This window comes from Haemaphysalis longicornis, unplaced genomic scaffold (assembly GCF_048455015.1).
Source record: "Haemaphysalis longicornis isolate Haplotype H1 unplaced genomic scaffold, Haemaphysalis longicornis Haplotype H1 scaffold_14, whole genome shotgun sequence".
NCBI lineage: Eukaryota > Metazoa > Arthropoda > Arachnida > Ixodida > Ixodidae > Haemaphysalis > Haemaphysalis longicornis.
The window spans coordinates 40,316,776-40,329,690 of NW_027526245.1; the positions used below are offsets into that span (position 1 = coordinate 40,316,776).

General features: G+C 51.7%; 1 protein-coding gene across 2 annotated transcripts in view; it reads right to left on the reverse strand.

Moving 5' to 3' along the window:
- The window catches only part of Rngo (DNA damage inducible 1 homolog rngo), a 29,302-nt gene extending 18,561 nt beyond the window's left edge, over positions 1-10,741 (reverse strand). Inside the window, exons 1-3 of one of the 2 annotated variants that reach the window (XM_077695388.1) lie at positions 10,334-10,740; positions 10,013-10,087; positions 7,232-7,393 (exon numbers count right to left, since the gene is read on the reverse strand). In XM_077695388.1, the coding sequence (XP_077551514.1) occupies positions 7,232-7,393; positions 10,013-10,087; positions 10,334-10,589 (493 nt within the window). In that variant the 5' untranslated portion in view covers positions 10,590-10,740. Of the gene's footprint in view, positions 1-7,231; positions 7,394-10,012; positions 10,088-10,333 lie in introns of both variants that reach the window. The other variant, XM_077695389.1, reaches the window with a different exon arrangement.
- Positions 10,742-12,915: the final 2,174 nt, after the last annotated feature.

The window sequence follows — 12,915 nt, forward strand, 5'->3', positions numbered from 1 at the left end:
TCTGAGCCTTCTTATCAAAGCAACCAACTGGATTCAGGACAAATTAAAGTCAATAAAAAAACTGCCTCTCTGTTACCCCATCTTCTACTCGGTCGGGCAGCTGAGGTCCTGTTGGAGCCTGCTACAAATGCAAAACACTACATTGAGAGATGCCTTCAGCAAGCTTTAACAATGCACTTGCACTTTAGGAACAACTGTATGCTTGTGCTCTTGCTGTGGGTTTTGTCTCTTCCACAGAATGCAGACTTTTCGGTGCAGGAAAGCTAAACAAGCCTGCTGCAGAACGCAGACCAGCTCTGCTCTGTAATGCAGCCTGCCCTTTCACACAAGTCTAAGTTTGACAGCTTGTAACATCCTGAAAACAGGGTGTCTAGCAAATTGCCTAATTCAATTTCCCTGACTTTTCCATGTTTTCCATGACCATGTTAAACGAAATTCCCTGACCTATAAAACAGGCGCCATTCTGTGTAAATGGTCCGTGAAGCAAATAAAAAGCATATACAAAACACATTCTATCATAAGGAAAAACACATTAACTTCAGTTTGAGGTTTGCTTGCCTTCTGTTACAGCTTCAGAGAGTTTATTTCATCTTGCGGGAAAGAAGCTTCAAGTTGTGCTTCAGCGAGCACGTTTTGCTTTTTTTTATTGTCCTGGCTCGACATGCAACGTGAACCGCATGGTGCGTTTTTGCACGCGATTCAGGCGCGTCGGCAATTTTTTGACGCCCGCGTCGACGATTCGCGCGCGCGGCAGCTTCTGCCTCACTCAGAGAATGACGTGCGTCGCGCGAGGCAGTGGGAGGAGCCTGCCGACTTGCGCCAATGGAGAGCCGCACGCCTCATGGCGGCAGTTTCGAAGCTTTCGAGACAGCCGGATGGCCCCACCAGAGATGTTTAGGCTTACCACCCCGGCAGGTATTGCATGGGCGCTTTCACTAGCAGCGCGGATGATGTTTTATAGTACCGTTTTCACCCACATTATAAGCTCCTTTACCTCACAAGCAACTTCGTGAGTGCCTTGTGTGGCATTTTAGAGAGCGCTTAGAAGCGGTCGCTCGAGCTCCCGTCACCAGTTCGCGGTCGAAGCCGCCGCCATGTTTCCGCTGCCGGCAGCACCGCGCGCAGCGTCAGAGCGTCTGCACACTGTGCCATGCGCGGCGCATTTTCGCGAGCAGAAACGCCCCACGCGGTTCACGCCAAACCATGTCATGTTCCTTTTTGATTAGGTAATTCTGGCTCCTGATGTCATAAGAAAGAAGTTCTTTCAAGATTAGCTCCAAAAAAGCACTGACTTTTAAAATTCGCTGAAAAAAAAAAAAAGCACGTTGTGCGTGCGATTTGGGCACCACCTACCAACGTGCCACCTACATCGCCCCTGTGCGCAAGTGCAACCAGCAACCTAAGCCAGCTGCGAGCTGCGTGAACCGCACGGCGAGTTTCTGCACGCAATTCGTGCGCGGTATTTTCACGGCCGCGTCGACGATTTCGTGCCTGCGGTGGCTCCTTTCCTGCACAAGCAAGTGCGTTTGTGCCTTGAGTAGCATTTTAAAGAGCGGTTAGAAGCGGCCGTTGGAGCTACCGCACTACTCCGCGGCCGGTGCAGCCGCCATGTTGCCGGCGCCTGCCACCCGGCACGCACCGTGCAGGAGCGTTTCGCGGCAGCGCCAGCGCGCCTCAGGCGTGCGCGGCGCGTTTTTGCTTGCAGAAAAACCAGAAAACGTTTCATGCGGTTCACTCTTTCGTAGCGCGCGAACGTGTTGCGTTCGGTAACTTCTTGGTAGACCCCCCAACACTGGTTTCCCCTATTCTGAAACTGTGGGCAGGCCCCGAAGTCGTTTTCCCTGACTGGTACTACTTGATTGAAAAATTCCCTGACAATTTCCTGACTTTTCCCGGTGGCGCAAAATTCCCTGACTTTTCCCGGTTTTCCCGGTCGCTAGACACCCTGTGAAAACAACTAGACAAACACCCCCACGCACCCGGAGGTGACTTCATAGCCTATTAGTTTGAGGTGTTCTTTGTAACGCTCTGTTTTCGCGTGACAAGAGCTGCGGAACCTCATCAGGCAGAAGAAGCACACACACATTTCCCAGTTTCCCATGAAGTGAGCATCGCGCAATGCCAACTGGTCTGTGCTCATGCCAGTGAAATCGAAATCGAACAGCAGCAATGATCAAATAGCAGCAATAGTGGCTATCTGGGCAAGTGCCACTAGTGCAACATTCTCAAACTCGAGGGAGGAGACTGCTTCCCCAGCCCCCTTATTCACATCAGGTGCTCGCGCTGGGCCATTTCGTGACCCGTTCTAAGAACACATTGCACAGGTAGCAGCGATTCGATCAGCGCCCGCTGCCGAAATGTCCTTTACATTCACGACTTTACCCGCCGAACAAGGACAGCAAGATAACCATGTCTGCATTCACAGGAAACACCCAGTGCTGACAAAACAGGACCAAAAACCAGAAGAGAAGACTCTTCCCAGTGCTGTTCCAGACGTACACACTGTTCCATTAGTGCTCTGTGCTCACCGTGAAACCCCCCAAACTAGCTAAGCTTGCGCCAGTGTTTTGCTATTGTCCATGCCACTTAATGCTGAGGCAGAGAGCATGCTTCAACCATGCCAACCTGTTGCATGAGTGGCTGCGAGCAGGAACAACCAAGCAGTGCTGTGACCCCACTGCCCAGCACAGCTCGGAGAGGGCAGTGCTAGCACCTCTGCTGAGATAGCCAGCAGTCAATCTAAGCAACCTTCTTCTACAGACACTGGTGCAGACAGAGTGTTTCAATATGGGAACAGGTTAAGCGCCAGGCACAACTGGAGGAAGTAAAACAGACAGGAAAGGGGCGTTTACTTCCTCCAGTTGTGCGTGGCACTTAACCTGTTCCCATGATGAAGTACCAACTAGCTCGCATCGACACATTAATTGTTTCAATATGTTTCAGAGTCCTTCACCAGCTGCGAAACCCAACTGCAGAGTCTGCGCCGTGCAAGCACCCCTGCTCGGTTGAAGCGGAAAGGGCCAGTGCATTGGCAGACTAAACTGAACTTTGCTAAACATTTACTTGTGACACAAGCTAGCAAAATAAAGCCTGCTTCTTCAAATTAGGAAACCCTATATTAGGTACTGTTTACTTATGCTTCGACAGCTTTCCCTTTTACAACTAATGGTAGCAGCCACAACAAGCACTTGCGTACAACTTCAACTTTCTTGGCAGATGGCGGGGCAGTCAACTTGCCCCCAGAGCATATGGGGAATAGGAAATTGAAGCAGAATGCTCAGAATTTTTTTCCCTTTCGCGTCCATTTCGAGGAAGCTGCCCTGACTGGCTGAAAGCAGACAATCAGGTGTGACGCAGCCCAAGCTAGGCAAGGTGTCAGTTTCTGTGCACCCAGAGGCACAGAATAAGAACAAGGCAGGAGAGGGAACGGTGCTTCTTAGCACAGCCAGATAACGTCATAAGCGCTTGGCCCAGGTTAAAGGGGCCCTGCAGACAAATAAAAGTTTGTTTCATTCGAAAGATTCCGTGTTTTACAGTGCCCTCAGCGCTTCACCGGCAGCAAATGATGCCGTAATCCCTGAGAAATTAATCAGTTCGGGCTAAAATTTTGATTCCCCCGTCAAATCTTGTGTTTTTGTGATGTCTGCCGCAAAGTCACAGGGGCGCATATTAAAACGAAGTTTCGCTGCTTCATTCGGCTCTGCAGGCTTGCTTACAGTCAGTCCTCCCAGATGGCGCTGCGATACTCAGCCACAAACCGTTGGCCACCGTTGCTTTTTTTTTTTACCATATTTACACCTGGCTGCTTTTCGTTACGGCAGAAAGTAATCCTTTTGTAAAACATGAGGTATGCTCGACAAACAGTCACGTAAGACAATGTCGCTTTTGCCAATCGGCCAGTGCCGTGTAAGACAACTCTCGAAAGCGGCAGACTGCTGTGCAGCTAAAGCAAGTGTAGTGCGCACAGTACCAACGGCAGTGCGCATCGGCACTTCTATGTTTACCTGTATTTTCGTAACTTTTGTTGTTTACCGCGCCATTCTTACTGCTGTGAAAGAAATATGCATTACATTTAGGTGCAAATAGCTCATTCGACGAGTTTATAAGCCCTGCCTAATTTGTGATTGCTTTTGCTGGCCTCAGGCAATCGCGGAGCTGGTACGTATGACATCATAGGTTCTGTTGCGGGAAATGAGCTAGTGGGTTGCATGGCCTTTCCCTTTTTTTACTAATTACATAGCTTATTTCAGCGAAGTGTGCATCAAAAGTGGCGCGAGTACGATTCTAATGAGGCAAGCTTTCGAATGAACCAAATTTGTGTTTTGTCTGCATGGCCCCTTTAAGCTACCGTGTTTACTCGAATCTAGGCAGATACTTTTTCTAAAAAAGTCGTTTACGAAAGTCGGGGGTTGGCTTAGATTCGGTTAGTACACCATCGGTTACATTATCATTCAAAGAACTCCAGTTTTTAGATGGACACGTGTAGGTTGGCAAACGTTGTTGGTGTGACGTTTTTGCATGACGTCAAACAGTGTATTTAATCCAGGGTTTTTCATGATTAAAGTTTAGTTGGAAGTGGCGCCTTGTCTGTGTCTACGTGTTTCTTTGGTCCCCGTTGTTTAGCGCCTCAAATTTATTGAGTATGTTCAACCAACTAGCCCTGATCAAGCTTTTGTTACTTAGATTCGGGGATGCGGCTTTCCTGTCACCGCTAGCCATTCAACGCCATTTCGCGGCCACAGGCTCGCAGCTGGAATGTTTGCAGGCTCCATTTTGCTTGTTCGAACGCTGTTAACCCGGCTCTCAGCGTTCTGTGCTTGCTTGCGTACGTCGCCGCGTGACCTCGAGAAGCTCCCGTGTTTGCACCACATAGGCGCCCACCAAGCGGTGTCATTAAACCGCAGCTTTTAAGCGGAAGGTAGTCTTAGAGGCGGACAGAACTTCAAACCTCCAAACCCAGCGCGGGTTCGGTGCTAATGAAAAGAACATGCACCGATGGTGGAAGCAGCAGAACGAACTTTTCAACTGTGCTGCCAGGTGAATGGCCTTCGCAAGACCCAAGAAAGGTCGATACCATGAGGTGGAGAAGGAAGTCGCTGACTCTCCGGCAGCAAAGAGAAGGTGGGGTGCCTATGACAACGGAGATGATACGGGGAAAGGCGAGGGAGATCGCAATCGTGCGAAGCGTCGCTCGGACTCGGTTCAAGGCCAGCAGGGGCTGGGTCACTCGCTTTATGAAGAGGTTTGGGTTCAGACTGCGACGGTGGACGTCTATGTGCCAAAAGCTACCCGCTGACTTCGAGGTGAAGCTTTCCAGCGCTTTGTTATCAAGGAGCGTCCGGAAAAGGAGTACAGACGGGGCGAGATCGGTAACGCCGACCAGACCCCGGTGTATTTCGACATGCCTGTGGCCTACACCGTGAATCAGAAGGGCGCGAAATAAGTCAAGGTCAAAACTGCAGGCTACGAGAAGCAGCGCACCACGATGATGTTGTGTTGCACGGCCAATAGGCAAAACTGCCGCCGTACATTATTTCTAAGAGGAAGACTCTTCCAGCCGGGGAGGTTTTTCCTAAGAACGTCGTTGTGAGAGCCCACAAGAATAGTTCATGATGAGTGGTGCCCTCGTCGAAGATTGGGTCAAGACTGTTTGGCAGCGACGTGCCGGTGCTCTGCTGTTTAAAGAGACCCAGAAAAGCTTTGTGAAGGTGGCAATCAAATGCATTCAGGTAGTAGAACACATAACGGGGGATTTTTGAGCCAAGTGTGAGCCCCATACGTTGTACGGATAATTTGTAAACAATTTTTTAAGATCGCCTTTTTCTCAGCCGATGGGCGCGACGCCGCAGCGAGTCGACCGCGGCTGACGCAACGGCGATCGCGGCTAACGCAACAGCGAGGCGCCCCCCTGATTCGGCCGATCGTTGGCCGCCGGCAACGTCACTGCCATCGGCTTCCGGCTGCTCTTCCTCCTTCCTGCGCGATCCCAAGGCAAAGGCGGGTCCGCAGTGATTGACGCGTGCCTAGACGCAGGAATGTAGCTAGCGGAGAACGGAAGTCGAGCGTCGTGATATCACATGGCTATTCCCAGTGTTTCCAGCTGCTTTGAAAGAAGCAGAGAGGGAGAAAGAATCGATAGGAAAGGGGGGAGAGGTGCACTTAATTGCTTCTCACGTAGCTAATACTGAATGTAGATCAATAATTCCAGCGGCATTGCATCGCTATATTGGTACTACGCGACAATACAGGCCTTTTGTAACTTTTACAGTAGGCTTTTCTGGGTCCCTTTAAGGAGTCACTCCTGGTTCTGGACTCCTACCGCGGCCACTTGACAGATGCCGTTAAGTCTGTGCGTTTGGAGGGCGGTACGGACATTGCGGTAATACGGTAATACCCGGCAGTATGACAAGCCACCTACAACCGCTCGACGTGCCTGTCAACAAGCCGTTTAAGGACAGGCTGCAGAAGCATTACGACTGGCTGATGCTGTAAGATCACCAAGTGCGCTTCAGTGAGCCAACTGGCGAACGGGGTTGCCGCGGCATGGGCCGAAATTCCGGCTGAGGTAATTGTGCGGCCCTTCCATAAATGCAGCATTTCGAACGTACTGGACGGAAGTGAGGACAGTGTGCTGTGGGAAGAGGACAGTGACAAAGAGGACAGCGACAATAAGGGCACTGATGACGAGCGAGCATTGAACATTCCACGACAAGCGCCGCAAGCGCAATAAAGCACGTGTTCTAGTCTCAGTCCAGTGCCTTTTTTTTTTTCATTCGGGTTACAATCGAGGTAAGTTTTTTTTTTATTTTCTGACCTGTATTTCAGGGGTCGGCCTAGATTCGAGTAAATACGGTAGTGGCATAGGTCGCACGAGAAGAAAGTGCGGCGTAACTAAGATCAGCATTTCACTGCGCAGCCCCATAATAAATTGTGGCAGCTATCCGTCCACCGGGGGCCGCTTCCCTCTTATGTACCGCCCCAGCAACGAAGCTTTGTAGTTCACTTTGGTTTTCATAGTGACATTATCTGGTCACTTGTTCGTGCCTGCCACAACGGGCCATCGCAAAGCCTCCTCCATCTGTTCAGAGGTCTCACAAGTGCACCTACATCACGACTGGAAGGAACATTTTCGAAACGGACAAGCTCAGAACCTGCCCCCGGCTCTTGGCAACTCTGGGTGCCTGTCTTCCTCTGAAGAGAGCCCTGCCCCCGGTCCCTCCCTCATGCTCACCGAGGTCCCCCGAGAGCAGGGCGTCGGCCAGCTGGGGGTTGTTGTGCTTGAGCAGGGCCAGCTGCTCGGGGCTCTTGAGGATCATGTCCCGGATGAAGGCAGGCTCCTCCTCCTCTGCGCCTCGGCCGCCCAAGCCTCCACCACCCAGGCTCTGCTCCGTGCCTTCACACACACACGCACACACGCCTGAGGACAGACACAGCGAGGTGACAATGCCCGCACGGAACTTGGAAGGGGCCATGCAGACAAAGTACAAGTTTGTGTTATTCGAAAGATCGTGTGTTTCATAGTGCCCTCAGCACTTGTCCGGCAGCAAACAATGACGTATTCAACGAGAAATCAATCAATTTAGGTTACAATTTTCATTCTCCTGCCAAATCACGCGTTTTCGCGACGTCTGCCATGAAGTCTTAAGTGCGCGTATTCAAACAAACTTCCACTGCGTCATTCGGCTCTGCAGCCTGGTTTGCCGTCAGTCCTCCCAGATGGCACTACCATACTGAGCCGCAGACCGTTGTCCGCCACTGCTTTGTTTTTGACCATATTTGCACCTGGATTATTTTTGTTACGGTAGAAAGTAATCGTTTCGTGAAACGTGGAATGTGCTCGACAAACAGGGTCACAAAGACAACATCACTTACGCCAATCAGCCAGTGTCATGTAAGACAACTCCAAAGCGGCCGACACTGTGCACCTAAAGAAACTATAGTGCGCCCAGTACCAACAGCAGTGTGCATCGGTACTTCTATGTTTACGTGTATTTTCGTACCTTTCATTGTTTGCCCCACCAGTCTTACTGCTGTAAAACGAACACGCATTACATTTAGGCGCAAATAGCTCATTCGGCGGGTTTATAAGCCGTGCCTAATTTGCTTTAGCTGACCTCAGCTAATCGCACAGCTGGTTGGTATGACATCATAGGTTCTGTTGTGGGAAATGGGCTACTGGGTTGCATGACCATTCCCTTTTTTTTTTTTTTCTAATTCTATAGCTTATTTGACCTCGGTGCATAAAGCACAATTGTGAGCTGTACCCTGTCAAATGTGCAAGTTCCACTTTAGGCACCGAAGTACACTCTCCCTTCGGTGCCTAAAGTGGAACTTTGGTTGTTAGCTGCTGAATTGGGAAAATAAAGTCACTTATAGCGACGGCAGTGAGAATGGGTGAAGCCAGGGGCTTCACAAGATATGCACAATCTTCTCAAGTAGTAGTCTGTTGCACAGAAAAATCAAACCAATTTTGTAAATTTTTACTGAAACAGCTGCAGGTGCTTTACAAGACTGCATTCAAGGCTGCACTATGGTTTTGTGCGGCATTTTGCACTGGTTTGATTGACGCAATGCAGGCGATGAGGCGCACCGTAGTGGAGGGCTCTGGATTAATTTTGACCACCTGGGGATCTGACGTTCGCTGAAACCTCAAACACACGGGTAATTTTTTTCGTTTCGTCTCCTTTAGAGAAGCGGCCGCCGTGACTGGGAGTCAAACCCGCATCATCGTGCTCAGCAGCACAACGCCTTGGCCACTGAGTCACCGCAGCGGGTCACATTTGTGCTGGGAACTGTGTACATGGCCATTGGCTTGTATGTGTTAGCTACATCTCTTACAGCTGCTATGAAAGCTATAGCCTTATAACAGCAGTGGCAAGCGAGCTTGTATGATGTTGTTAAGACATTACATATTTTGGTACAACCAAAATCACCGCTGACGAGGCCATTAAGATTTGTTCCATGGTCACACTTTACTCTGCACTAAATGGACTCATAGCCAAGTGCACGTTGTTGTGCTACTGTGCTAACACAGCACTTGTGTGCGTTGACAAGGGTTATCAGACAGTTTTGGTGGCTTGGAATGAACTCCTACGAAGCAACCAGTTTGCTTCAAGAATGGTGGCATTCCGTTTATCCCTACACCACAAATGGTAGGAAAAAAGCCCCGCAACCATGATGACAGGCATGGAAGGAGGCACCGAAAGTTTCAGAAAAAACACGCTGCAAGAAATTGAATGCACAGGGCAGTTTTTTGAGGTACGCACACACATTTCAACACAGACACTTCAGGGAGGCAAGTCAAAGTTAGTGTTAGCAAGGAAAGACAAGCACGGAGCCAGAAAACAAGGCCACATTCCCCACTGTCATGCTTGTCCTTGGGCTCACTCAAGACAGGAAATTATGGCCCTGGCCATGCAGTAGAAAATTAGGGGGCTGGGGTGAGGGTTCTCCGCAGCATGCCACAAAACGCACACAGGCACCGACCCCGCTCGCAAGACCCCTTCACAACTCCGCAAGGCATTCCGATTGAGCAGCACCAACATGGAGGCAAGCAATAGCGCCAATTATTATTTGAGTACAAAGTTTCCCCAAGTAGCGCACCCACAGTTGACCGAAATGAACGCCGTCTCTCCCGAGAAAGAAAAACGCAGCTGACCGTGATAAACCTTCCACCTAATCAAGGTTAATTATTAGCCCCGGTCTTTCGCGCTCCATTCCGCACTTCCCGTGAGCAAAAACAAAAACTGCCGACGCATGCCAAAAGCGAACGCGGGGGTTACTGACAGAAGGCGGTTGCTACAGCCAGCAACGTCAGTGCCACGCGAAGTCAGACCACAAGACCGGGGAACGGGGTGAGGGGACGCATGCGTGTTTGTTGGCAGCGTTTGTAAACAGCCGCTCGAGCATTAGCCGGGAGCGCAGCCATTGTGCAAGTAGAAGTGGCACGGTGAGACAGCCAAAACGAGCTCCCCGGAATGCAGGGGGGATGCAGCAAGGAAACGCAGGCTACCTGAACTCTGTCCTCCGGCCGCTGCCGGGACGGGAATACGACTGAAATCTAGGGACATGGGCTGCTCGCCGGAACCTGGAAAGGCAGCAAACAAAGACCACTGAGCTTTTCAAAGGGGGGAAACACTTATTTCCTCGACTGGAACTTCCTGCACGAAGCAGCAGCTCCTGTTTAATTAAAGCTGGCCAACAAAGACGGGATTGTCTTCGACAAGAGCGCGGCAAGCAAGCAAAAAACAAAGCAACGGCTCTTTTGTTGTCTCCCACTCTGCAGATAACTGGTGTCGCTTCGTGAGTGGCGTTGAGACCTGAACTACGTTACCGGAGCTGGTAGAGGCCAGTCCCGAGTGGGGCGGCATGATGTGCTGGATGAGGAGGACGTCTCCTTCCTTGATGGCGTGCGCTCTGAGCGTGCGCTTGTCGTCGAGCAGCGGCCGGCCCTCGTGCATGAGCACCATTTCCCGGGCCGGCACTCCGGACTCGAACTCGCAAAGCGCCTTGAGCCCCTCGAGCTCCATCTCGGCGCCCACGTCGAGCATGTAGAGCTCGCCCGACAGCGTGGTCACGGTCAGCTTCATCGTCGGAACAGCAGACACGCGCACGCTACCACGCACAGACAACGACGCCGATGACTAACCCACCACGGGGCGATGGCACGACGAGCCTACGGGCCCGGCGTCCGCGTCGGCCACGGAACGCGTTTCGATGGTGTCGATGACGCTATGACGCTGCTGCCACTGCTGCTGCGCTGACTTTGCCTCGCGAAACGGCCGCGCAGCGCCGCCGGCGTCGCGTCGGTACGAAACGTGGGTGATGAAGGAACTTCAGAGCGTTTAAAGCAGGAAAGGTACATAAAAAAAATTGGAATCAGGTGGATAAAGCAGCTGCGGGAAACAGTCTGAACCTGTGCGCCCGATAGAAGAACCGTAAAAAAGCACGACAGCACACCCAACGGTTCTTCAGGTTGTTTACGTCTAGTTCTACGGGCTTTTGGCAGGAAGCCTTCGAGGCAGAATGTACAGTGAACTGTTCACTGTAGTGGAGTGATTGCGGAGAACGCTGCAGCGCACGTGTTTGAAATCCCCTTATCGCATGCAAGATGGTAAGTGCGAGAACGTTAACGACAGCTAAAAGGAACTCTTCGTCGCCGGGGTCTTCAGTCCGAGACTCCGCTGGTGAGACGGGCCGTCATCGCCATTTTGTCCAGCTATGACCGGTCCCCGGAAGGGATGGTCTCGGGCCCCTGTTTAGCCTAAATGACCTTATAAAACAACTCCACGGGTACTCTTCGTTTAAGTTTAAATGTATCAATTTCCAGAGTTTAATATTGCCTGCTCTCCTAATTAAAACTGTCACTGAACGGTACGTTCATCTTAGCGATCTTATGGTGGTGGTGAAAACATTTATTGAAGGGCAGTCTCGATGAGTGGGGTCCTCAGTCCAGGACTCCAATGGCAGACGCTATCCGGCGGGCCCGCTCGATCAGCCGTTGCTGGTCTAGCGGTGCAGTGCTTGACAGAGCAGCCTCCCAAGAAGAGAACGTGGGGATGCGTATAGGGGTGAGCCCGTCTGGTGGATGCGGACACTCCCATACAGAGTGGTAGAGGGTGGGAGCGGGGCTCTTGCAAGCCGGGCAGTTGCTAGCGTATTGGGTGGGAGTAAAGATGGTCCTGTAGTTCGTTTCCCCGAAGTCCGGTGTCGATAAGGAACCCAATCGCCCGGGCTCCGGTTGATTTGGCAGGAGGCTGGCAGGCCGATGGCGTTGAAGTTCTTGGAGACGGCGGTCGAATTGACGAACTCAAGGCGTTGGGGTTGATTAAATGCAACGAAGAGTTTACATACAGCTATTTACAGTAGGAAAACTGGGTACATGAGTAATAAAGAAAAAACTGCAAACTTCAGCTAGACGCTAGCTCCGAGTGCACACAAATCACTCGAGCTCCTCAACTTCGTCTAACTCTCCTATTCTCGGAGCGCACACAAACCGCTCGAGAAACGACGGCCGATACCCTCCGCAAGATCCGTCTAGTTGCCCGGTACGGCGCTGCACCCTAAACCTCCGACACGATCTTAACCTCGACTAGGGGGCTCACAAATCCCAACGTAGCTTCAACGGTCGAGACTCCTTGTCCCGCCGGGAACTGCCCAGCTCGGCGCTCAGACAAGAACGATTTCCAACGGCCAAGTTCGGCCTTATAAAACCTAGAGATCACCCTCTCTCGGGAACGCCCCTGTCGCGTTCGTACACGCGTAAGGGAGTGCCCAAATTCACGTAGACAGCTGTCACTCAGCACGCCACGGAATATTCAATGAGGCGCCGCCATCTCTGGGTCAACGGCACGATCGCAGACGAGCAGGTGCGTGCGACCCCGCGGGGTGAGAGTGAAAGACGGCGACAGTGCACTGTGCCGGCCAGGGCGCGTTACAATGGTGTCTTGCGCGGCGCGCGCTTCGACGTCGGTAATCCCACCACCTCCGCGCGTCACACGCCGGTTCCCAGAATCCGGCGGCGCCGTCTGCTTTCTCAATGGGGGATTATCCCTGTGGTATGCGGTGGGCCAGACAATCCGTCTCCCGTGCGCGCCGTGACGAATTGGCGACGGCTGCAGCATAGAGTCTACAGTGCTGGGCCACCAGACAGAGTGGCGGGTTCTCACGTGCAGACCGGGCGCCTGGCCGCTAATCTCATAAGTGGACCTTACAGTGGGAAAGAAGAGGTGTTTGGGAACGTGTGTGTCTGGAGCTGCCGCCATGACGTGGCGTCGGCGCTGGATAGGGAGTGGTGGGGTGGAGGTAGTGTTTTTCTTTGTCTGCGGTAGTATGCGAGTGTGAATGTATAGGTGAGAGGTTCATGGGATGGGATGATGGAAGCTGATGTCTTGGACTCACCCCGGATCTGCCTGT